The sequence below is a fragment of the Grus americana genome, chromosome 11 (genome assembly GCF_028858705.1).
Source record: "Grus americana isolate bGruAme1 chromosome 11, bGruAme1.mat, whole genome shotgun sequence".
Taxonomy (NCBI): Eukaryota; Metazoa; Chordata; class Aves; order Gruiformes; family Gruidae; genus Grus; species Grus americana.
Window position 1 is genome coordinate 19,910,066 of NC_072862.1, and position 22,138 is coordinate 19,932,203.

General features: G+C 55.8%; 2 protein-coding genes across 8 annotated transcripts in view; one reads left to right on the forward strand and one right to left on the reverse strand.

The window, feature by feature from the left end:
- The window catches only part of RNF123 (ring finger protein 123), a 54,525-nt gene that overhangs the window by 2,218 nt on the left and 30,169 nt on the right, over positions 1-22,138 (reverse strand). For all 7 annotated transcript variants that reach the window (XM_054838419.1, XM_054838423.1, XM_054838417.1 and 4 more), the window contains exons 31-35: positions 22,032-22,116; positions 14,522-14,661; positions 14,135-14,323; positions 12,480-12,555; positions 11,502-11,586 (exon numbers count right to left, since the gene is read on the reverse strand). In XM_054838419.1, the coding sequence (XP_054694394.1) occupies positions 11,502-11,586; positions 12,480-12,555; positions 14,135-14,323; positions 14,522-14,661; positions 22,032-22,116 (575 nt within the window). The remainder of the gene's footprint in view (positions 1-11,501; positions 11,587-12,479; positions 12,556-14,134; positions 14,324-14,521; positions 14,662-22,031; positions 22,117-22,138) is intronic.
- On the forward strand, positions 285-3,621 carry AMIGO3 (adhesion molecule with Ig like domain 3). The gene has a single exon (XM_054838426.1). It carries the CDS (start codon positions 1,186-1,188, stop codon positions 2,713-2,715), a length of 1,530 nt encoding a protein of 509 aa, XP_054694401.1. The 5' UTR covers positions 285-1,185; the 3' UTR covers positions 2,716-3,621.

The window sequence follows — 22,138 nt, forward strand, 5'->3', positions numbered from 1 at the left end:
CTGCCCTAATGGAAACCAATTCCCCAGCCCGGCTTTCCACTTCCCACTAACGCGCCCGGGCGCTGGGTAATGACATTCCTGCATGTCCTTCTCCCTGCGGCCGCCCCTCCCCGCTGGCAGCCTGCGGCACCCCCCCTTTGCCATGGGGACCCCACTGGGCTCAGACAGCCCTGCCATGGCCGGGGTACTGGGGAGTCTCTGCCAGCTCATGCAGGGGGTGGTGGGGGGGGTGTGTGGGGGGATGATCAGCATCCCCACTCCCAGCCTACGTAAAGGATTGGACACGAGGGGCTCCCGGAGGTGACGATGGGGCGGGTTTATTCCAGCATCCTCCCAGGTGCTGGGCAGTCACGGAGCAGCCGGTGCGGCTGCCTTACAGATTACAGCCGGTCGAGCTTGCCGTTCTCCAGCCGGCGGGATGGCGACTGCGCATCAGTAAGGCGGAGGGTCAGCGAAGTGGCCCTGAGCACCCCTGGGGACAAGCGACCACGCAGGGATGATGCCGGCTGCGCATTGCCCTGCCCACCCGCAGGATGGCAAGGGAGGGCCACGGCCACCACCACGGCCACCACTCCCCACGCCGGGACCAATGGGATCCTGCCCGGCCCACACGTCGCGCACCGCCAGCGCGTAAATAGGGGCAGGAGCGGGACCGCGTTCCTGCAGCGAGCCCGGCTCCCCAGGAGATGCTGGCCAGGAGGGAGCCAGATGCCAGATGGGGGTCACCGGGGGACGGAGCATGGGGACGTGCCACAGTGGCGCTGAGCCATGAGGAACTTCGTGCTCCAGGGATGCACGGCTCCGGGATGCAGCGAGGTGGTCACCCCGAAACACAGCCCTGAAACACCGGAGCAGCTCAGCCCCCTGATGCCGGACACGAGCTCCCATCGCCCCCCTGCACCCGGGTGCCGGGCAGCCTGCGGCCAGCCAGAGCACAGGTACGCGGCAGCCTCTCGTGAGACGCGGCAGAGCAGGGCAATGCCGCCCTTTAACTCTTTTCAAGCTCCACAGCTGGAATTGGGATCCTCCTCTGTGAGGTGCAGAGGGGTGTCTGCGGATTCTTGGTAGAGCCCCCTGCCACAACAGCCCGGGGAGGGGCCGGGGAGGACCGCGGCACATTTTTCTCTCAAGTCTCACCGAGTTTGACTGTGCTGGCAGGCTGCACAGAGGATCCTGCCCGGCACAATGTCCCTGCGGGTACCCACAGACTCGCTCTGGCCGCGGGTGGCGAAGCTGCTGCTGCTGCTGCTCCAGCTGTGTGCCCATGGCAGCGCTCCCCGCGCCTCCCCGCTGCCCCACAGCTGCCCCGCCGCCTGTATCTGCACCTCCGACCTGCTGAGCTGCAGCCGGCAGACACTGCAGCACGTGCCCCAGGCACTGCCGCCCACCGCCACCACGCTGGACCTCAGCCACAACGCCCTCACCCAGCTCCATGACCGCTGGCTGGCCGCCCTCCCGCACCTTGAGGCCCTCCACATCAGCCACAACCAGATCAAGGACCTTTCTCCACGGGCTTTCCACAATGCCTCCTACCTGCGGCACCTCGACATGTCCTCCAACCACCTGCACGCCGTCGAGACACACTACTTCGATGCGCTGGTGAGCTTGGAGGAGCTGCTGCTCTACAACAACCGCATTACGCGAGTGGATGAAAATGCCTTCGCCAAGCTGAGCGGCCTGCGGAAAGTCTACCTGAGCTGGAACAACCTGACCACCTTCCCCTTCCGCTCGGTCCAAGGGCTGGGCAACTACAGCCTCCGCACGCTGGACCTCTCCTCCAACAGCCTGAGCAGCATCCCCGTGGAGGAGCTGGCGGCTCTGCCCGAAAACATCAGGAACGGCTTGTACCTGCACAACAACCCCATCAGGTGCAGCTGCCCGCTCTACCTGATGCTCCAGCGCTGGAAGCAGCGAGGTTTCAGCTCCGTGAAGGATTTCTTTGAGGAACACACCTGCAAGGTGTCTGACAACGTGCCCCGGTCCCTGATCAAGTTCCTCAAATACAGCCACATGTTCGAGAACTGCTCGGCGGGCCCCGAAGACGTGCACCCCGTGCCCTTCCCTGTGATGGTGGGCCAGACCCTTCTGCTCGCCTGCAACACCAGCCTGCCAGCCCCGGCCACCACCTACATGTGGATCTCACCTCACCACGAGCCCATCAAACACCCGGGGAACAGCAACCGTTCCTTGGAGGTCTACCGCAACGGCAGCCTGAAGATTGCGGTGGCCAAGCCTTGGCACTCGGGGATCTATGTGGGCTTGGCCATCAACAGCCCCCACAATTTCAGCAGGCTATGTGAAGTCAACGTGACGGTTCACTACCCCAAGCCGGACGGGGAGACCTTCAGCACCGGCCTCACAACCCTGCTAGGGTGCATCGTGAGCCTGCTGCTCGTGCTCATCTATTTGTACCTCACGCCCTGCCGCTGCCTGAGCTGCTGCAAGAAGCCGGCTCCTCTCAGCCCTCCGCAGGAGTGCAGCGCCCAGTCCTCCATCCTCAGCACCACTCCTCCCACCACCGACGGGCCAAACCGCAAGGTCAGCGCCAACAAGCATGTGGTCTTCCTCGAGCCCGTCAGGGAGACGCAGAATGGCAAGATCCGTCTGGCTCTTGGCGAGGACTTCCCCGACCCCAAGCACCCCAAGGTCCTGCAGCTCAAGTCAGACTCGGAGTCCATCAGTTCTGTCTTTTCGGACACCCCCATCGTGTCATAGCAGGGCAGAGCTGGGAGCAGAGCCAGAGTCTCTTGAGAGCTGTTCTGCTCCATTGCTGCTAAAAGCAGGATTATCAGGCACCCCGAATTCCCGGCTTGACCATGACCCACGAGGGTGATCGGCATCACCCACAACCGTGTCAGCCATGAGCTCCTGGTGAGTTTTGGGCACATCGGCGCCTGCTAAGAACTCCTTGCGTAAGCCACTGGCAACAGCCTCGTTAGCACAAGGGTAATGCTGGTGAACCCAGCACGCCTGAGAAAACCCCATTTAATTTGGGCAGCCAAACTCCCTAACGGTGACACCCGGGCTGGTGGTCTGGGCGCAACCCAGCGTCACCGCCACAGCAGACTCCCAGGCCAAGGAATAGCCATGACGAGTGGGGCACTGTCCGCACTCATGCCAGGGCCCCCGGGGACAGTGACGCCATCGTTCTCTCCCAGCCTGTGCCAGTCCCCATCAGCATGCCATAGCTGGGAGCAGGGGGAGTGTGACTCCATCATGGGGGGCGGGGGGGACACGACACGGACGGACGGGGACACACGACCCCTCCCCACATGTGGCCACGCAGGAGGGATGGAGCTCAGCACCTGACCAGCCACACAGCCAAGCGAACGGTACAAGCTTTTGCTTCCCGAGAAGCTGTAAATAGTCAAGGCAGGATTAGGTGATGCGATACAGCGCCCCGGCCCGCATTGCTCAGAGCTCCCCGTGCCACCAAGGACGATGAGGGCTCAGCTGCACCACCCTCCTTCCCTGCTTCTCCTTCAGGCGGACAAGCGCACTGCTAAAGCACAGCTATTTAGGCAGTAATCTAATAAGCCTATCGATAAATGTGAGTAATCCTCTCTTGGGTCGTAATTCTCTAGTTACCTTGGAATAAAAATGCCTATTTTTTTAAGCTCACGCTGGGCTGAGTGTCTCTTTGCCCTTGCAGGGCAGTGGCGTGCAGCCACCCTGCCACCCATGGGTGCAGCGGTGGGAGGCTGGAGACGTGAGGGAGCCCTGAGCTCCCGCTGGCCCAGCACACGGAGCCAGGCGATTCACACCAGGCTCGCAGCCGCTGTTCCCATCAAATGGCGTTAGGGTGGCCTCGGCAAGGGGGTTAAACGTCCCAAGACAGAGCTGGTGGCCTGGGGCCAGTGCGAGAGGAGCATCCAGTGGCTCGTCCCTGGGAGGGCAGGTCTCCAAAGTGATGCCTGGGAGCTGGGGAGGAAGCAGCACCGACACAAGGGCACATCCAGACCCCAGAAGGGCTGAGCAGGATTTAGATGCCGGGAGAGGTGCTTTGGGGACACCCATTCAGGATGGGACTGGCCCTGTCTGGCTGAGGCCCGGTGCCCTCTGCGGACGGACACAACACACAAACCCCCCCCATCACTGGACCCCTGCGCCGCTTTCCCCAGCACCCAGCCTTGCATCACCCTGGCACAGGGAGCAGCTTGCTCCCCCCACCCCCCCCCAACGCCTGCCTGATCCCACAGAGGGATAAGGGTGTCCCCCATCTGATGGCCACCACCATCCCGTCCACAGCAGGAGCGAGTGGCTGTCACTCGCAGCACAGGGGATGCCGGGGCCGCCCTGTGCACAGGAGCGCAGCTCAGACACAACCTGGGCAGCGCAAACGGGGAACAGGACCTTGCGCAGACCTTCCCCCCAACCCATAGCCCCCTGCGGCCGTGCGCCCTGGCCCCAAGAGCCACTGGCAGCCCTGCAACCGGTGGGAGGGGAAGGTCTCTGCGGCATCAGGACAGGACTAGTGCCTGTCCCGCAGCTTTTTCAGCCGGGAAACAAGCAGCTTTTTCCCCAGCAAAAAGTCAACGGTGCCCAAAGCACTTGTCAGAAACCCTCCACCCATCCAAGGAGGGGAGAGCGTTTGGGAGAGCAGCTATCCTGAGACAACTGCAGCCTCCCAGCGCCCCTCCCGACACCGACCTCGCACGCAGCTTCATGCGATACGTGCCCCACTGCTGTGTGCCCCGCGGCCGCTGCTCGGTGCCTGGCGAAGGCGACGGGATGCGGAGCGACAGGCCCCGCTGGCCTGCACCCTCGCTCCCCGTGTGCCTGCCACTGCCGGGCCTGTCGCCTCGCGTTAGTGCAGCACTCCTGATGAGCCCGGGATGCCGAGCCGGCCACGCTGGGGTGCTGCCAGGGGGTGATGAGGTGTTTTGGTGTTGGACGGATAGGTGAGTGGTACCCTGCCCCTTGGGGATGGAGCTGAGGCGATGCCATGCCCTGGCTTTGCACCCAGGCAGGGATCCCATGAGAAGGACGGCTTGAATTTGCCCTGGGAACGTCTGGGAAAGAGAAGAGACCCAGCTGAGAGGGCCCAGGTCCAAACCCACCAAGGGCATTGACCCGAGCATGGCCCATGCCTGCCGAGACGGTGCTGAGCCCATGCTGGAGCACATGCCACAACTAAGCACCGCATCTTCCTCCAAAAGGAAAGGTGAAATGCTGCTCCGGGCTCCAGCACCCAGAGCTCTTCTGTCACCATCCTTGTGACACCTTCCCCCTCCCCGGTGCCAGCATCAGCTTTCCTTTTTGCATTATTTGCTCCTGCAACCCTGCATCCTCAGCTGAGGCTAATGACTGAAGCTCGGGGAAAGCTCAGGCCTAAAAGAGTGTAAGAAAAGCCCCCGAGGGCTTCTCTGGGGACACGCCAGCCTGGAGAAGCCCAGGAGAGCTCTTCTAGGCTGGCTGAAATTCTCCTGTCCCTGCAGGAAGGCTGAGCCCCACCATGCCGGGGACAGCATGTCTGAGGTTGGTATCAGTGCTGGCCCCAAGGGCTCCCCACTGCCTGCACCCAGGAAAATCCTGCCGCTGCGTTTCACCCCTTTCTGAGGCTCGGAAAGGACCCTGCACCACACTGCTGCGCCAACGAGCAAGGCAAGGCAGTTTGAACTGTCGAAGCAGTTCATTAAGCAGCCCGAAAGGCAAATCATTTCAGCAAGGAAAAACATAGCCGGGAGTGCAACCTCTCTGACAGGCAGGAGTGGGGAAATGTAATGGATGGTCCCCAAGGAATACACCGTCCTCTCTTGGCAGCCATCTGCACCATTATGGCCCTGGCTCGCTGCCAAACCGGCCTCCCGCTCCTTGACTCTGCAGGGTAAAGCAATGGGTCAGCACAAAGCACGGCGTCCCCGGCACGCAGGGATAAGGACTGGCTTTGGGGACCAGCCTCCACCGCTGACTCCTGTCTCTCCTGGCACTTCACATCTCAGCCAGGACAATGCGGGCGCGTTGAAAGCCGGTCCCTTCCTGTCCTGCATGCGATGTATGTGGTTGGCCCTGGATCCTTTCCTTATGATGCTCACAGTTTTCCAAAGAGCTGGAAGCAGCGAAGCCTGGTGCTGGCTCCCAGCGTGTTCCTCAGAGCCCCGAGAGGCCGGGAGATCCCAGCCTTGGCAGTCCCACTGCTCAGGACGCAGCCTTTGGAGCTGGCAGCTTGTAAAAACTGTAAAATCAGTAAGGCCAGACTCCTTTTTGAACCGTGAAACCTAGGCCTGAGCTACCCTCTGGCTCGGGCTCACACTCACCCCAGTGTTGCACATTGAAAGACTTGAGTACCACTCATTTTCTGAGTTTTCAGAGCAGGGTAGCAAGGACGCCTTTAGACTGAGTGGTCCATGAAATGCCTACTCCTGCACCTCATTCCACCACAGCTCGCTCATCAGTATGTGTTGAAGGATCGTTAGTGCTTAAGCCATAGGTAATTGCAGTGTCCTACAGGACTGCAGAGAACTACCATGTCCAGCGGGGACCAGCCAAGTCCCCAGGGTCCCAGCAGTGCTCGACATGCAGGTGGGTGGCCAGGCTGAGTTTAGGAACCTGCAGACTGGGATCTTCTGTGACTCTTCCATTGGAGGTGACCCCAAAAACCATCTAGCAATTGAACAGTCTGCTTAGCCTGCCTCCCCCACCTGGCCTTGTGCCTCCTCACCCTCCTGCTCACGAACGTGTTACTTCTGCCCAGGGAACCTCTCCGTCTCCTCCCTCCTGCTGGTCCATCCTTCTGCACCCATCTGTGCAAAGGACAAGACTATGGAGATCCACCCAGAATTACCCCAACATCAGGTCAGCCCAGTGCCGCTCCTCCTGGCAGGTCCCGCTGGCCCGTGCTCAGCATCCCACTGGCCCACCCCGTCCTGTGCTCTACTGGCTGGTACCACCATGTTCCTGGTGACCACAGTGCTCTTCCCTCTGTCCTCTCCATCTTTTGGGCAGAAGTCCCTGGGAAGTGCACCTTGAAGGCTGCTTAGGTCTTTTCTTGTAGAGTTGCACTGCAGAGAAGTTCACTGGCTCCCTGCATGTGCTCTAACCCTCCAGACTCACGCTGAGAGCATCAGCCGCGGGCAGGGCTGGGGAACGCGCTGCCAGGCCTCGCTCCCCCAGCCTCCGAGGGGATGGATGGTGTCCATGGAGCATGGGGGAGCCCGAGGAGCGGAGCGGCGGCCGAGGCCCGGCACAACACGGCTCATCTCTGCTCTGGGATGGCCACTCGCTTTCCGCAAAGCCTTCCAACCTATATGCCCAGTCCTAATTATAACGCGTCCTCGCACGCAGGGGACCGACAGCCTCACCTTTGGGCCTCACCCCTTCCCCTGCCGCTCGCTCTCGCCAGGATCCTTACACAAGCTCTGGCCAACGCCGCTCCATTACCTCACTCCAAAGGAGGCTTAATAGAAAATCTGCTCAATTATTTAGCAGGCAAACGGGGGGATGATACCGGCTGAAGGCAGCCAGGGTCTCTGGCATGGACCCAGCGATTCAGCCCAGCTCCCAGCTCCGCCTGCCAGATCCTGCCTTCCGTCTCCTCCCTGCAAACCCAGGGCTCAGTCGTTAGGGCCTGGCAAACAGGCAGCACGTGGGCATCCCTGCCTCCTCAGCCCTGCCAGGCGCTCAGACTCCCCGCAATGAAGGTGCTGCCCAACTGCTGTCAGGCCCCAGGGCTGAGGAGTGGGGGGGGGCAGCACATCAGGAGGCCTGAGCAGTCCCAAAACAACACTGCAGAGGCCAAAATAGTTTTAAACCAAGGAGGTGTTGCCTGTTGGTGAGACAGCCCAGCCTCCAGCGCCAGGCTGCCCTGCTCTCACCTGCCGACGAGGTGTAGCTCCCTCCCGGCAAGCCCTCGAGGGACAGGCGGCTGCTCTGCCGGGAAACACAGCTCCTGTTTGGGACCTAGAAGACCCTCTGCTGAGGGACCCCACTTTGATCTGGCAGCCTCCCCATCTGTGCCCTGCTCTAACGCTCCTCTGCCCCGTTTGCAAGGCTCGTTACGTCCTGCGAGGGAGCCGCGCCACGAAATCCCCAGGCCTCGCTCTGGTTCAAGCCCTCTGCTCTCCAAGGATGCTCCGGTCATCAATGCAAGGTTTTCCTTTCCCTCCTCCAGCCCCCAGCAAGCATTTGGGAGTTGTGGTAAGTGACCCGTGGGGGCTTTACAAAGATCAGTAAGCCCGGACGAGGTGGGCACTGAAGCTTTGGTTCACCACCAGCAGCACCAGCCGTCCTGCTGGACCAGACGAGGAAATGCATTGCTTCTCTCTCAAAAGCACAGCCCGCTCCACCCAGGGACTAAGGTGTACGATGTATCAACTGTCTCATCACATCCTAGCCTGGGCAATGTTCCCTTTCCTCATGCTTAATGGCTCTGTTTGGTGCCAGGAGTCCGTAGCAAGAGGACTTGATGCCTGGCTGAGCGTCCTGTGCTGGGCAAGGAGCAGCCGAGGCATCCGACTGCATCCTGATAACACGGCTGGATGAATCGGCACAGCCCTGGCTCTCCTTACTCCCGCCTTTCCCTGCCGGAATGCTTTGGTCCCGTAAATCAGACCTAATTCTTCCACCCTCAGATGAACCCGTCCTCTCTGTCCCAGGGCAAAGCTTGCAGCATCTTCCAACCAAGTGACCGGCACAGCATGGGCTCGCTGGGTTAGAGGCAACCAGAAGAACCACAGCCAAGCCAAGGAAGTCACCCAGGGTCCTGTCCCCTGTCCTCATCCTCTGGGGCAGGGAACCAGTCAGGGTAACAGCTACTGTCCTGGGCAATTCCCACACAGAAGTTCCTACAAGCAAATGTGGGTTGTATAATCTGGCTCTGTTAATGATTTCTGGCAATCTGGGAGGTGCCAAATGGGACCTGGAAGAGGTTTCTACCTGTTTCCAGCACTGCCCAGGCAGAGTGCTTCCGAGGAAGGAAAAACGCCCATCCTGTTATCCTGCTCACTGCACTGACAGGAAGGGAAAAAGGGAAAAAGGAAAAATGTCTCCTCTTGAGTTCATATAAATGGGTCTGCTCTGGAGACCCTGGTTACATATGGGATCCTTTAAATCTCTTCAGTTACTTCCTGCAGCAACATGACCCATGGCAATCACCTCCCATGGGAGCATACAGACCCAAGGAAGGTATGAATTCTCCTTTTCCGTTCCACGGACCGTCCTCCTACTCATGTGCTTGGAGACAGATGCTTCCCATCGCCCTGCTCTGGGCCAGTTGCTGTTGACCTATACCACCTCCCTGGGTTTTGGGTGACTGTGGGGAGGAGATCCCTACGGGGCTCTGCTCACCCCAGCTGCACCTCCCAGTTCCACAGCACCCTGTGGCCATGGTGCCAAGAGACTTGCACACAGGATCAAACCGGGACCGAACCCTCGAGGAACTCAAAGGCAGCAGAAAAGCCTGCTGGTTTTCTCCATCCCGTCCCTGTTTGCTGTTTTTCGATGCGCCTGCACAGAGCAGAACCACTCTGTAAGCAGGGTACAACATCTACGCCCCAGTCCTCAATTCAGAGTGCTGCAAAGAGGGTATGTGGCTCAGTTTTCCCTTCCGTGTGAGGCACTCTGCCTGCGGCCATGCTGATCTCTACCATCAGGCTGCCCACCCCCTCTGCTCGGGTAGCGGTAGAAGGTCTCCAAGCCACCGGCCTTGGTTCTTTTGTCTTGATTGATCTCTATGGCTCCCCTGCAACAACTGCTTGCCTTTTATAGATCAGTGACGTATCAAAACTCAGCTTTAGTGCAGGACTTTGCAAAATCACATAGAAGTATTTGTTTTACAGACATTTTTCCCTGGGCTTCCACCTCGTGCTTCTCCTGCTCAGCTAGGTCCACCAAAAGGACGCGATGCTTTTCTCGCATCATTCCTGTTTCATATTTATTTCTGCTTTCCAGTGCCCAAGGAGGTGACTACAAAGCCCTTGATGATCAGTCAGAGACTTGCCACTTCCCAACCGCACACCACAGGACACGGCACCTCTGGTTTGCGACTGTGCAGCCCAAGGTGTGGAGGATGCTGCTGGCAGACAGGGGACAGTGCTGCTTGGCCATGTACAGCCCCTTTGGCACTGGCTGCCTGGGTATCACTAACAAAAAGCACAATTCACTTTTCAGGTAAGGGAGACAGAGTCTGGAAGCTTTTTGTCTCCCCAGAACTCCCCGCAGGCTGGGAAGGATGTGATTTTCATCATGCTACCATCTTCCCAGTGCTCTTCAGAGTTTGCTAAACTGAGGGCCAGAGAAAGAACTTCATCCCTTCCCCGCTTTGACTCTACAAGCGACCTGGCCTGGGACAGATAATCAAGGGACAGGGAGCCAGGGAAGGACTTTGCATCCTGCCTGGCATGCAGGGAACTGCTTTATCACCTCCCCTTCCCCTCCAGGAAGAAGTGTCTAGTTGTGGCGTCAAATTCATGATGTTTGCCCTTTCCACAGAGCAGGATTCTGGGGGCGAGCAAAATCCACCCTTGTTCACAGTCCGGAAAGGCCACTGATCAGTGACCTTGTGCTAAGCTCTTGGCACTGTCACACTTGGGGCTGTGAGACTGGTACAGCAGCCACGGGAGGCAGGATATAATTAGCTATATTTGTGTACATCTTTGAGTCCTTGAGAGAAGAAGCTGAAAGACTGGCTGCAGGGCTGAGCCGCTCAGCCAGATGGGGCTCCGCTGTCTGCAAAGCCAGAGACTATCGTGTTCTCAAAATGCGAAAACAAGCACGATGTGCAGCGCAGACAGAAGACCCCCCCATCTCCCACGCCATCCTACAGAGCATGGTGGCTGGGCAAGACACCTACGAATGACACTGGGAGAGAGCAGGGCTGCAGAGAGGATCAGCACGAGCCTATTTGCAGGACTCAGTACAAGCAGGCACAGACACAGACTTTGTCCAGCCACATCACCCCCCCAGTGCTGCCTCTCTGAATAACTGGTTACCATAAAGACAAGACTAGCTTCATTCAAAAATCAGCACCATGTAAGTGCCTGGCCAGGATTCATCTCATCCTTGTGCCACAGGCCCAGGCAGCCAGAGAGCTCTGCGCACATTTTGATGCATCCCCAAGATGTGTACAGAGCAAAGGAGCTTTAATGAACTCCCCTGCATCCTCGCTGTGTGCTGCAGCACTTTGCCTGTGTCACCACATCAGCCCAGCTCTTTTACATCGGCACTCACAACCTCCGACAGCGGCTGTCCTGTCAGAGTGCCAGAGCCCATCCCGAGGAGGAAGGTGCCCATGTGCTGTTGGTACAGCGCCTCATAGCCACCTCACACGAGGGCCCTCCCGCACCACAGGAAGGAGTTTTGCACCCAGCAGTAGCACTGGGATGCAGCTGCTGCAGGGGCTTGGGGCTCTTTGGCTTCTGCCTGCTCCATGCACATCTGTCACTCCTCACTTCGCCCCCGCCATGCACCCACATCACTCCTGCAACACCTCCCATGGCACTGAGTACTGCAGCGCCCAAAGCAACGCCACATGCGGCAGCTCGGTGCTTCAGAAGTCAACTCACCCCTGAACATCAGTGTCCACAAGCAGCCGGACCAGAATCCCCGTCACGGCCACAAGGATTGGGTAATGGTCCACGCTCTCCAGCCCTATGGAAGCAGAAGAGAAAGATAGAGGCACTGCCACCGTACAACAGGCAGAGCAGGGCTGTACCCTACTCCCAGACTTGGTGGTGGAGCAGTCCAGGACTTGGTCTCTCAGGTGGAACCATGGGTTTCATCAAGGACAGAGGAGTCTTCCCACTAATGGGAACCCCAGACTTGGGCACTGCTCTCACAATGGAGCACCCCTGCCTCTTCCAAACCTCAAGAGGCGAAGGTGGTCTGCCCCTTCCTAAGAAGGCAGGAAAATCCAGCTGCCGTATGGGAAATATAGGATGCCCATAATGCAGCAGCTGGAGCCAGTCGCTGCTAACAGGCCCAACTCAGCTGCCCAGTCACCTCCACGAGGAAGAGGGCTGATGTTGGTGAGAACAGCTTCCCCTAGCAATTCAGCGTACACTTTACTCCATGCAGAGCACAGCAGCCAAGCTGCTACCTAAACTGCAATCTGTCCAGGGCTTTGAGCCTTTCCAACACTCCCACCTAACCTGTGTCAGATCAGTGTCTAGCAAGACACCTCCCTGCCCAAGCACAGCACGGCTGCCACTTCCACTGGGGACAGCCAGACCCATGCATCGGCTGCCTCGTGAGGACAGAAATCCTAGAGGGAGCTGGGGCTGCTGGGCAGACAGAGACTAAGGGCCTAGGAAGAGCACCAACGCTCACGTCCATCTGGAGGATTTGTGTGTCTTCTGAAGACAGCACCTCTGTGGCAGTCCGTGGGACCAGAGTGGTTTCCCAGGCAGGGATGCGGCAGGCCTGAGGTCTGATCTCATACACCTCTGTACTGACCTTCAGTATAAGCCATCCCTCACGTCCCAAGGGCATACCTCCGGCATGTTTTCAACGGAGAGGGACAGAGAGTTAATGTGTGGACTCACCCGGCAAACGGAGGTTGACCACTCTGTCAAACAAGTTCCTTTCAGCTGTCACACGGTTCAGCACCTGGTTCAAGAGCTGTGTAGGGAAAAGCAGAGAGGGTTTGTGTTTTCTGGATGGGCCTTCCTGTGAGCAGCATCCAAAGGGGATGCTTTGGGGCAGCATGTCCTTATAGCTTGGGCTCAGTGCCTGGGAGCTGGTGGGTGCACAGAGGGAGGCTCGCAGCACAGTTCTAGCTTGGTCCACCACACCACAGCAGTTGTACCAGACCCAAACCTCCCAGGGAAGAGTCACTCTGAGGTCAAAGACACCTGAATCTCAGCATCTTCCACCTGAATCTGAATCTCACCTACAGACGCCAAGCTACTTCTGTGGATAAAAGCTCTTGGCAAACAGAAGCTCCAGTCCCTGGGACAGCCACGGCCTGTGAAGAGCGAGCTGGCAGCTGCTGCTGGGCAAAAGCATGTCAGCAGGGTGAAGCACAGTCCAGGTCCTGCCCTGCCTGGAGCTGGCAGCAGGACAGCCCTGAAGCACAGGATGAGTGCAGAGAGAAATCCGCTGCTCTGCTTGACAGAACATCACCACAGGCAGAAATTTCTGCTTATGACCAGTACAGGAGGAATCAACTGTAAAGACACTTAATTAGCCACCATTAGCTCTCACCCAAACCCCCAGTGGGATGAGCGGGGACCGCACCAGGCTTCATGCAACTGCTGCAAGCTGTGCACCAACTCTCAGATGCAGCATCCCTCTTCCTGTTGCCCTCACGCACAAAGAGCAGAACTCTGCACCCCTCTGCAGTGGGGCACGGCTTTGTAGCAGCACCAGGATGAGAGGGGGATGCTGCAGCACCCCGTTCTCTGCTGGCTATTCCCCAGCTTGCCCAAACCACCTGCTAAGGGCCCCTCGCTTTCCTCCTCACACAGGGAAAATCCCAGGATACCAGGCCGAGCACCTCCCTCAAGATTGGTGTATTAGACCCCATTGTGTCTTGCTTCGCCCCATCTGCTCAGAGCCCCAAGCCTCAACCCTTGGAGCAACCCAACCCTTGGGGTATAGGTAAGGTATATATGACTGCTCCCCACCAGGCTGGCTCGCACAAGAGCAGCCTGTCCTCGGGGCTTTCCAGGGTTGCTCATGCTTTAGAACAGAAACTAATTTACTGGAGCCTAAGAGTTGTTGTGGGCTGGAATGGGGCTGTCCTGGTCACCCTCGCAGGGAAGCGGAGACATTTGGTACCATAGTCTAGGACTAAGGGATAAGGACCAAGACACCTGCCCAGACACTGGGACATGTTCCCTGTGAAGCCAGCTGTACTCTCCACAGCTGTTTGCTCACACGTAGCACACCTCCTCTTCAGATTTCATGGCACTGCTTGTGAATGGAGCATTCAGCTTTTAGTGAGTGGAAGAAACTGGCCATAGCCCCTCCCAAGGAAGATTTAAGCAGATGTGGCCAGACTACTTGCAAAGGAGGGGAGCAGTTGACAATGCAGAGATTTTAGGGAGTACCATTTGTTCTGCAACTGGGTTTGCTGTAGCAGCTTTAAGTACTACAGCATTTGCAGCAGGAGCCCCCACTTCACAGCACATCTGGAGAGAGGGCAGAGGGGTCCCCATGCCCCTTCAGAGGACGCTTCTTCACACCCCGCTGATACCTGGGCAAGCCTCCGAAGCAGCAGCTCTGATGACGGGCGATTCCAGTCGAGAAAAATCTCTGGCGCCAGCGTGACGGTCATTTCCAGCACCCTGAGCAAGCTCACCGACAAGTCAAAGCAGGTGGCGCACACCTTCAGCTGGCGGCTGTCCACAAAGTTCCTCTCCAAGCGCTCTGCTGCCTGCTGGATCTGCCAAGCAATGGAGACAGCTTAACAAGGTGCCCCTTCCCAAAAGGAGGGACACGACCCCCAGCCCAGCTCGGCTCTCATGTGTGCCAAGGAATCACTGCGCTCCCAGCCCCAAGCGTTGTGTCTTGAACTTTGCTGTGTGGAGGACACGGGCGCCCACCAAGTGCCAGACCCCTCAGCCCTGAGCGGCGCGCTCACCTCCTGAATCATGCCGATGAACTCGGAGAAAGCCCAGTTCAGCTGATTGAGGACACTGTTGAGGAAGCTGGGGGCCAGGTCGCGGTCACTGCGGAGCAGGACAGCCATGTGCTGCTGCAGCAAGGTGGAAGGACATGGCTCTGAAACCAGACAGTGACAGCTTCAGTGGCCTGGTCCTGGAGTGGCCGTAGGTTGGGTGCAAGGACTATTCTGAGCAGAGATCTCACCTGTCAGGCCTCCAAGCAGTTTTTTTGCAATGCCGGCCTGAATTAATCAGGGAAGAGCCCTGTGTGCTCACTGCTGCCCACGTGCACGGGAGCGCTGCCCTGCAGCTTAGCATCCCTCCTGCTCGGCTCTGCAGAAGGCCCACAGTCAGCTCAGCATTCATCGTTCCTGATACCAGTGTGGCAGCAGCTGCCTGGAACCAGCCCAGCCACCCCTGGCCTCACGTGTCCATGCCTGCCTGTCCATGTCTGGGGAAGAAGGAACCTAGCAAATCCCACTCCTGAGAAGCTTCTGCCTGGAGCTGGGGCTGGCTCTGCCCTCAGCAGGCTCAGGCAGGCAGGGCTGCCCACGCTCCCCGGCCAGGTTGAGCCCCAGAGTAGACACGTCCCCACGGTACGTGGCATCTTGCCTCCGGGCTTTTCCACTATTGAGAGCACAGATGGGGTGCTGGGAAACAGAGTCAGGGCTGTGTGGGGTACCAGTCCCCACAGATGGGCAGGGAAGGAAGGGAGGCACAAATGGGATGGATGCTTCTCACTGGCAGAAGGACCCACTGTCAGTGGGAAGCTCACAAAAGCATTCAACACTACAAGGGAAGGGTACCAGAGTTCAAACCATGAGCTAAAATTCAGGGCTTGGACAAAGAAACTTGAGTAGATTTACTAAATATAGGGAAAAAACCCAATCTAACTACTCTTCCCTCTACTAGAAGCTATTAGTAAGTAAGAGCAGGTGGTAACTCTGGCAGCACTGTGGTGCCCAGAGGAACAAGCCGTGTTGTGACTACAGAAGGTCTTTGGAGTGGCAGCCTGCTTGAAAGGCCAGCACAGGCAAAAGAAAAACAGGACGACGACCTCCATCACATCCCTAGGGCTCAAGAAGCAAGGCATAGCCACAGGCGGATTGCTGGCTGGGATCAGCAAAGCCAGTGAGGGATGGCAGGAGACTGCCAGCTCAAACGGGAACAGGATAAATTATTCTGAAAATACCCACTAGCAAGTGCAATGAGCTTCTGTTGTTACGGAAGACACGTGCTGATGTCTCACAGTGCATAATCACTGCGGGCAGGCCAGTGCCCTGGCTTTGATCCTGCTTAAAAGGAGGGATTTCATCACAACAAATGTCTTTGATGTCCTACTCCCACTTGCAAGTACATTCCCAGCTCTTGGCTACACGTGGCTCAGGGACTGCCCAAAGCAGAGGTCCTTTTCATGTATTTAGTGGTCCTCAGTGGATTTCTTGCCCAGTGTCCCCCGAAACTGTGTAAGCCTTTCGCATTGGACGTGTCCTGGAGAGTGATTTCACAGCTCAGTTGTGTGTGGCAGGAGGAATTTGAATTTGAGCTTGGCTCCTATTCGCTTTATTTGATAATATTTATTCTCTGCAACCCCCTCCTTCTGGTGGGAGAGACAGAGAGATGCTGCTCTCCAGTCACTTCCTCCAGCTAGCCATGATTTCAGTCTGTTATGACAGTCTTTTGAACGGGAACAGCCCCAGCCTGCGCAGTTTCTCATACAGACTGTCACGTCTTTGCCCCCTTCGCCATCCCTCCCTGAGCCTTGATGGTTCTCCCAGATTTTCTTTGGAGAAGTGGAATCAGAAGCGCACACAGCATCCAAACCACAAGCGCGTGGCAGATTTGCACAAAGGCATAATGTGGTTTTGTTTTGTTCTGTTTTCCTTTCCTCATAATTGCTGCTGTGTAATTTGTTCTTTTGACTGGGCACCAAGCTGGTATTTTCCAAAAGATTGCAATAGGATGACAGTTCAAGGATAACCCTTTTGCAAGAATTATAGTTCAAGATCCTCAGGAACTTGCTGGTTATAAGGCACAAGTGAAGAAGCCCAGGAGTCAACACTGGAACCCACCTCATTGTCTTTTCTGTCAGTGATGGACAACAGGGCACAGCACACCTTTACCAAATTTGCAGATGACACTAAACAAGAGGCTTTGTCTGATGTGCTAGAGGCACCTTGGGAAACTTGAGGATTAGGAAAAAAAACCTGATCATAGTCAACAAGAAGGATAAAACTCCACATCTGGGGAATGACCCCAAATGTCAGTCCTGGCTGGGAAACAATGGTCTGGGCACCATCCCATAAAGGGGTTTTGTAGGATACTGGCTTGAACAGGGGACAGGTGAGGGCTCTCGCTACAACTAAGAGGTGGGTGATGGTAGGAGGATGTGCTCAGCAGATCAAGGTAAGGTGCCACCCCTTTGCTTGTCCCTGGGGAGGTCACACCTGAAATACCATGGCTCTTTTCTCAGGAGGGTACACAGACAGGTCCTAGGGAGCCCACCCTGCAGTCTTGTCTCTAAGGGTTATGCTGAGCTCACAGTGCACTGATTTTTCATCTTAATTTTCCCTTCGTGTTCACCACTTTACAGCTGGTGATGCTGAATTCCATCTACGGTTTCCCTCCCAATCATTCAGAATTGGAAGGTCCTTTCGCAGGGTTGAGCTTTTGTGTTGTCTTTTCCCCAGCCTCCCCTCAACATGTAAAAAGTGCTTTTTATTAAAACTGCTGACATATTAGTCCCCTTCCAGCCTTCAAGTACCGAAGCAGTTCTAGGCAAGGATCACCACTCCTTGCAGATGAGCTCTGTGAGTTGGCCTGTTGGTCTGTCGCCAAAGCCTCTTTTACCAAGGCAGCTTTGGCTTTTTGAAGGATGCTCTTATGCTTGTAATAACTTGCTTTATCCTGATTTTTAGCCAATGACTATTTCCTCACGGTCTTTTTCCAATAAGCAGTGTGAATTTGCTCCAAACCTCCAATTCTAAGTTCTTAAATGCTCTCCCTGCTGCTGGCAAAGACTATGCTAGCCTATAAAAGCATTAAAAAGCGGTGCCTCTTGTCAAACTCCTCCATAGTTATGTAGGGATTTTTAAGGTTTTAAGCTAACACCATGAAACAGTGAACCTCCTTGGCTTTTGTTGCTCCTAAGAGGATTCTGAATCTAAAGACGCTGTGATCACTGCTACTTTTTGAAAGCAACCTAAGGAACCAGCCCTGGGCTACAGCAACAGCAGCTTCATCCCTTGCATGAGTTCCCAGATCAGGTTCTCCACAGGGCAATCATTAGCGGTATCTAGAAAACTAGCCTTGGTGTTAGACCCTGGTCCTGGGTTCATCTTCACCTGCAAGAAATTCACCTTTGCCGAGGCATTTCCACTTATGTCCCGTTACTGCTGCCCCCCTGGGTAATGACACAGCCCTTACATGTGCCATTTCAGACAGGGACGTCATTTCATAGGGAGTCTGTGGATACTCGCTGAGGTAGTTACTTTCTTGATCTTGACAATAGTATGTCATTAGTGTTTCTAAAACTTGTAACTCCTTAATACAAAAGCCACTCAATCTTGGCTTAACCTTATGACAGATAAAGATCAGTCATTGGAACAGAAATCGGTGGTTTTCTAAGGCCAGAAATTATGACCTCAATACATTTAATGTGGGCAACAGAGCATGGCCCCAAGCGGTTATAGATATATCCGATGTTTCCACAACAGAAACTTCCCTGCAAATACATAAGCAAAATAGTCAGAGGAAAAAACCTGAAATCTAGATGGGGGAAAATAGTGAATAAAAATACAGAGTTCTTCAAGAAGATTATTAAGCAGCCAAAAAAACCCGAGTGCTATGTAGGTAGTTAGGGCTGTAGCACACAGCAAGCACTTGGATTAAAAGGTTCACTGAGACCAGCATGAAGCAAAGACGCAAGTTAAAATATAAAAGGTAAACTGAACATAGTCAAACATAAACAGCAGTTGATGAAAACAAGGAGAAAAGGGGTAATAGAACGAGAAGACATAAAAGAAACATCCACAACTAACCACGCTACACACAAAGTTTCTTCAACGATAGGAAAAAATTCTAGCAGAATTATTAAAAAAAGTAGTAATGGGAGAAAGTCTTACAGTAGCAGAGGCCCATTATTAGACAGAGTTAAAAATTAATAAAGCAGACAAAGTGGAAGCCTTCAATAAGTGCTCCTACTAGATAATTGTAAAGAAGGGTCATGTACTTTCATCACAGGAAGATAATTATGTACTTTATAGTTTGCTAATAACCCAGGAAAATTTATAACGGGGCTATTTTGTGAGACTTCTTGGTCAGCAGCCCAAGGGGGTCTCTGGACACTGCAGCATTTACAGTAGAGCTGGGAGCACAGAGGAGGCAAGCCCCAAATGGACCAGATTCAGAAGCAAAGCAGTTCCACCCAATGCTAATCTGAGTTTTTGAAAGGATCCAGATGTAGATGTGAAACAGCTGCCGCTCACTGGCTGCTGGACTGATGAAACAGCAGTGAAAGAGGTAAGCTGGGGATGCAGCGATCCACATCACCGGTAAACTGCGCCCGTGCAAAGATGTGTTTAGAAAGGACCAAAGGGAACATTGCAGGGTGAGGCAGAAGGAAAGCAAGTAGCATTCAAGGGATGAGATGTCAATAAGGTCGAGCACAAGGCATCAGGATGCTCCAGCGCACGCCTGGGACACGCACATGACTCCAAAGCAAAGCGCTGGCAAACAGGCTAATGCAAGTTTTGGCTCCGTGACCGGCAGATCAGGGAGACGTTCCAGCCAGCATGACACTGGCACCTCTGGGGCTGCTAAAAACATGGGAAGAGTGAACACCAGGGCTCACAGAAAAGCAAAACCTCTTCCTGAGTAAGACACAGAGGCTGCACTTTCTTTTCACCATTAAAAAGGACCAAGAAATGAGTTTAACTTAGTACACAAGCCCTTTTTAAGTTGTAATGCACAGTTTAACCCAGCAGAAAAAGGCATAGCAGCAGCGCTGGAAGACAGAAGATGAGGTTCAGTACATTCTCATCAGGAAAAGGTGATGTATTTATTTCTGAGGGCGAGGAACCACCATCAGAAGGGCACCAGCTGATGCTTTTGGTGTTGTCAGATCGAGACTGGATTTCTTCCTGAAAGACCTCTTTAGCTTAGGCAATTTGCTGGACTTGGGAAGGGAACATGGGTGAATTATCTGACCCACATTGCACAACAGCTCAGCTAGATGATCTCACGGTCCCATCCACCCACCCTCCACCACTTGACGGACATGTGGGTGGAAGGCCTGGGGCAGAGGAGCCCTGTGCTGCAACCTCAAGCCACCCTGCAGCTCGGTAAAAGCAAGACAGGCTGGCCTGGCACAGGGCCACCGCTGCTGCTCACCGCGTGCGTGCTGTAACAGCACCCGGCCTTGCCTATAAGCCATGATGAAAGCAAAACAAGTTCCTACAGCAGCCGCCAACCAGAACTGCCCCCACCTCTGAACAGAGCCTCCGTCTCTCTGGAGGCAGAACCCTGCCTGCACGAGAGCTGTTTGTGCCAGCGGGGCTAAGGAACAACTTGGGGAGCAGGCAGGAACACACGTGGCCTTTCTGAACCTCTCCCCTCCCTGGGCTAACCCTGGCAGCTGTCTTGTTGCTCACCGATGGTGAGCACAGGCAAAAGGCACCACAGGAGATCAGTGGTCTGTGCCCTGCGTGTTTCATGGACGTTGTGAGGCAGCCCACCTTTGCCACCTGTGCAGAGTCCTCCAAGGAAGCACCCCTGAAGCATGACAAGGCTGGAGCCCTAGAGAAGAGCCATTTGCCCAAGGTCCCTTCTGACTGACCTCCAGAAGCAGACCCAGACAAACAGGGATTTCCTTCAGCTCAGCAGTTTGTCCCATTGTCCCTGCCAATGCTCAAACTGCAACAAGGTGAAGACTGACGGGTGAGAAGGCGGGGGGGTTGACTCCTCCTTCCCTGGGCGGCATCTCAAGGACACCTCCGAGTCCCCTGTCCCTCTTCAATTAAATCAGCATTCATTATTGATTTGGTTGCGCCTTAAAATAGCAATCCCAGGAGCCAGCCCAGCCCACTCCGGTCTCAGACTGTGCGGAGCCACCCAGAGATGAATGGAGAGAGGCCTCAAAATCTGAGGACCTCTGCTCCTGACCCAGAGCTCCCTGGTATGGGGGGAGCTTGGTCACCGTCGCACGGGACTGCAGGCAGCCACTCAGGGCCTTGCTTGTGTGGTAGAAGGGCGAGGGGACTGTCACGAGGTCCCTCCTACATGTGTACCAGGGCTTCCCCATCATCCTTCAAGGATGAGAGGAACCCAAGGCTGGCACAGCCTGCAGCAGGGCTCTGATCCCAGAGGTTAACCTTGATAGATAAGGTGCAAGAGCGGGTCCGTGATGCAGCCTCAGAGGCTGCCGTGTGGGCACCAACCTGCCTGGCATCTCCCCGGGCCGTAACTGAGAAAAACGAGCATTGCGTAAAGCCCTCTGCCCCCCAAAGAAGGGTCTCTCTCTAGACAGAAGAGGGGAAGGAGGGAGCTCTCTAAAGCTACTTCACCAGACAAGAGAGGGTCACACAGCAAACTTACTCTGGAAACTAGCAACAGAGAGATCTCCTGGGCTCCCATGGGCAGGAGAGAGAAAGAGAACAAAGTGCTGTTAAAACAGAGACAGGCAGCTCTCCCCACCGGTCGGGGCTTAGCCTGCACCTCCACATGCCGCCTGCCCATGTCAGGCTGCGGCTCCCTCTGTCCCCCATTCCTGTGCAGCTCTCCAGGAGAGAGCTCTGGCACAAAGCCTTTTCCACAGCAGAGAGGAGTCAGGAATGTGTCCAGACAGGCCCAGACACTGCAAGACCGAAGCTGGGGATGTGTTCTTCAGCTCAAGAAAGGTACCTTCTCCTCCTCATGTCTTTATCGGCCACAACAGAACCGAGGAACCCCTCAGTTCGGTGACAGTGCTGAGAACCAAACTGCAGTTCCAAAGCCAGGACAGGCTCTACCAGGCTCCAAGGGAGATGCCTGGTTAAAACACTCCCTGCTTGCAAACTCGTCCAGTGCCCTGCCTCCTTGGGCACCCACTCCCTCTCACAGGGTACCTACTGCTTGGCACACACAGCAGCTGCTCACTGTGGACATCAGAGAACCTTCTCCCAGGCTTACATTTTGGGGTAAAGCTCCGGTAAGGGTGCAGCCCTGGGCCTCTCTCCTCTCCCTTGAAGGGCAGAACCTCTCCTCATGATGGATCTAACCTACCACTCAGCACGCAAAAGGGTCACCAGTCAGTGCAGAGAGGCTGGGGATGTCCAGGAAAGGAAATGCTGGCTGCAAAGATCAGGCCTGGATATTTGGCCAGGATCCCCCTACTTCAGCAGCCGTCTCACCAGCTGGCCTGGCCCATAGTGGGGACGGCTGCTAGGGAAGAGGCTGGTCCTCCCTCACCACCCGTCATAATCCCCAGTGCCCATCCCCTGCCCCACTCACTCTGCAGGCTGGGGAGGCTGGCATCCTCAGGTTTGGTTTTCAGCAGGTGTGGGAGCCGTGTGTATCTGTACCCAAAGCCACAGCCCTGGTAAAAGAGATAAGGAAAG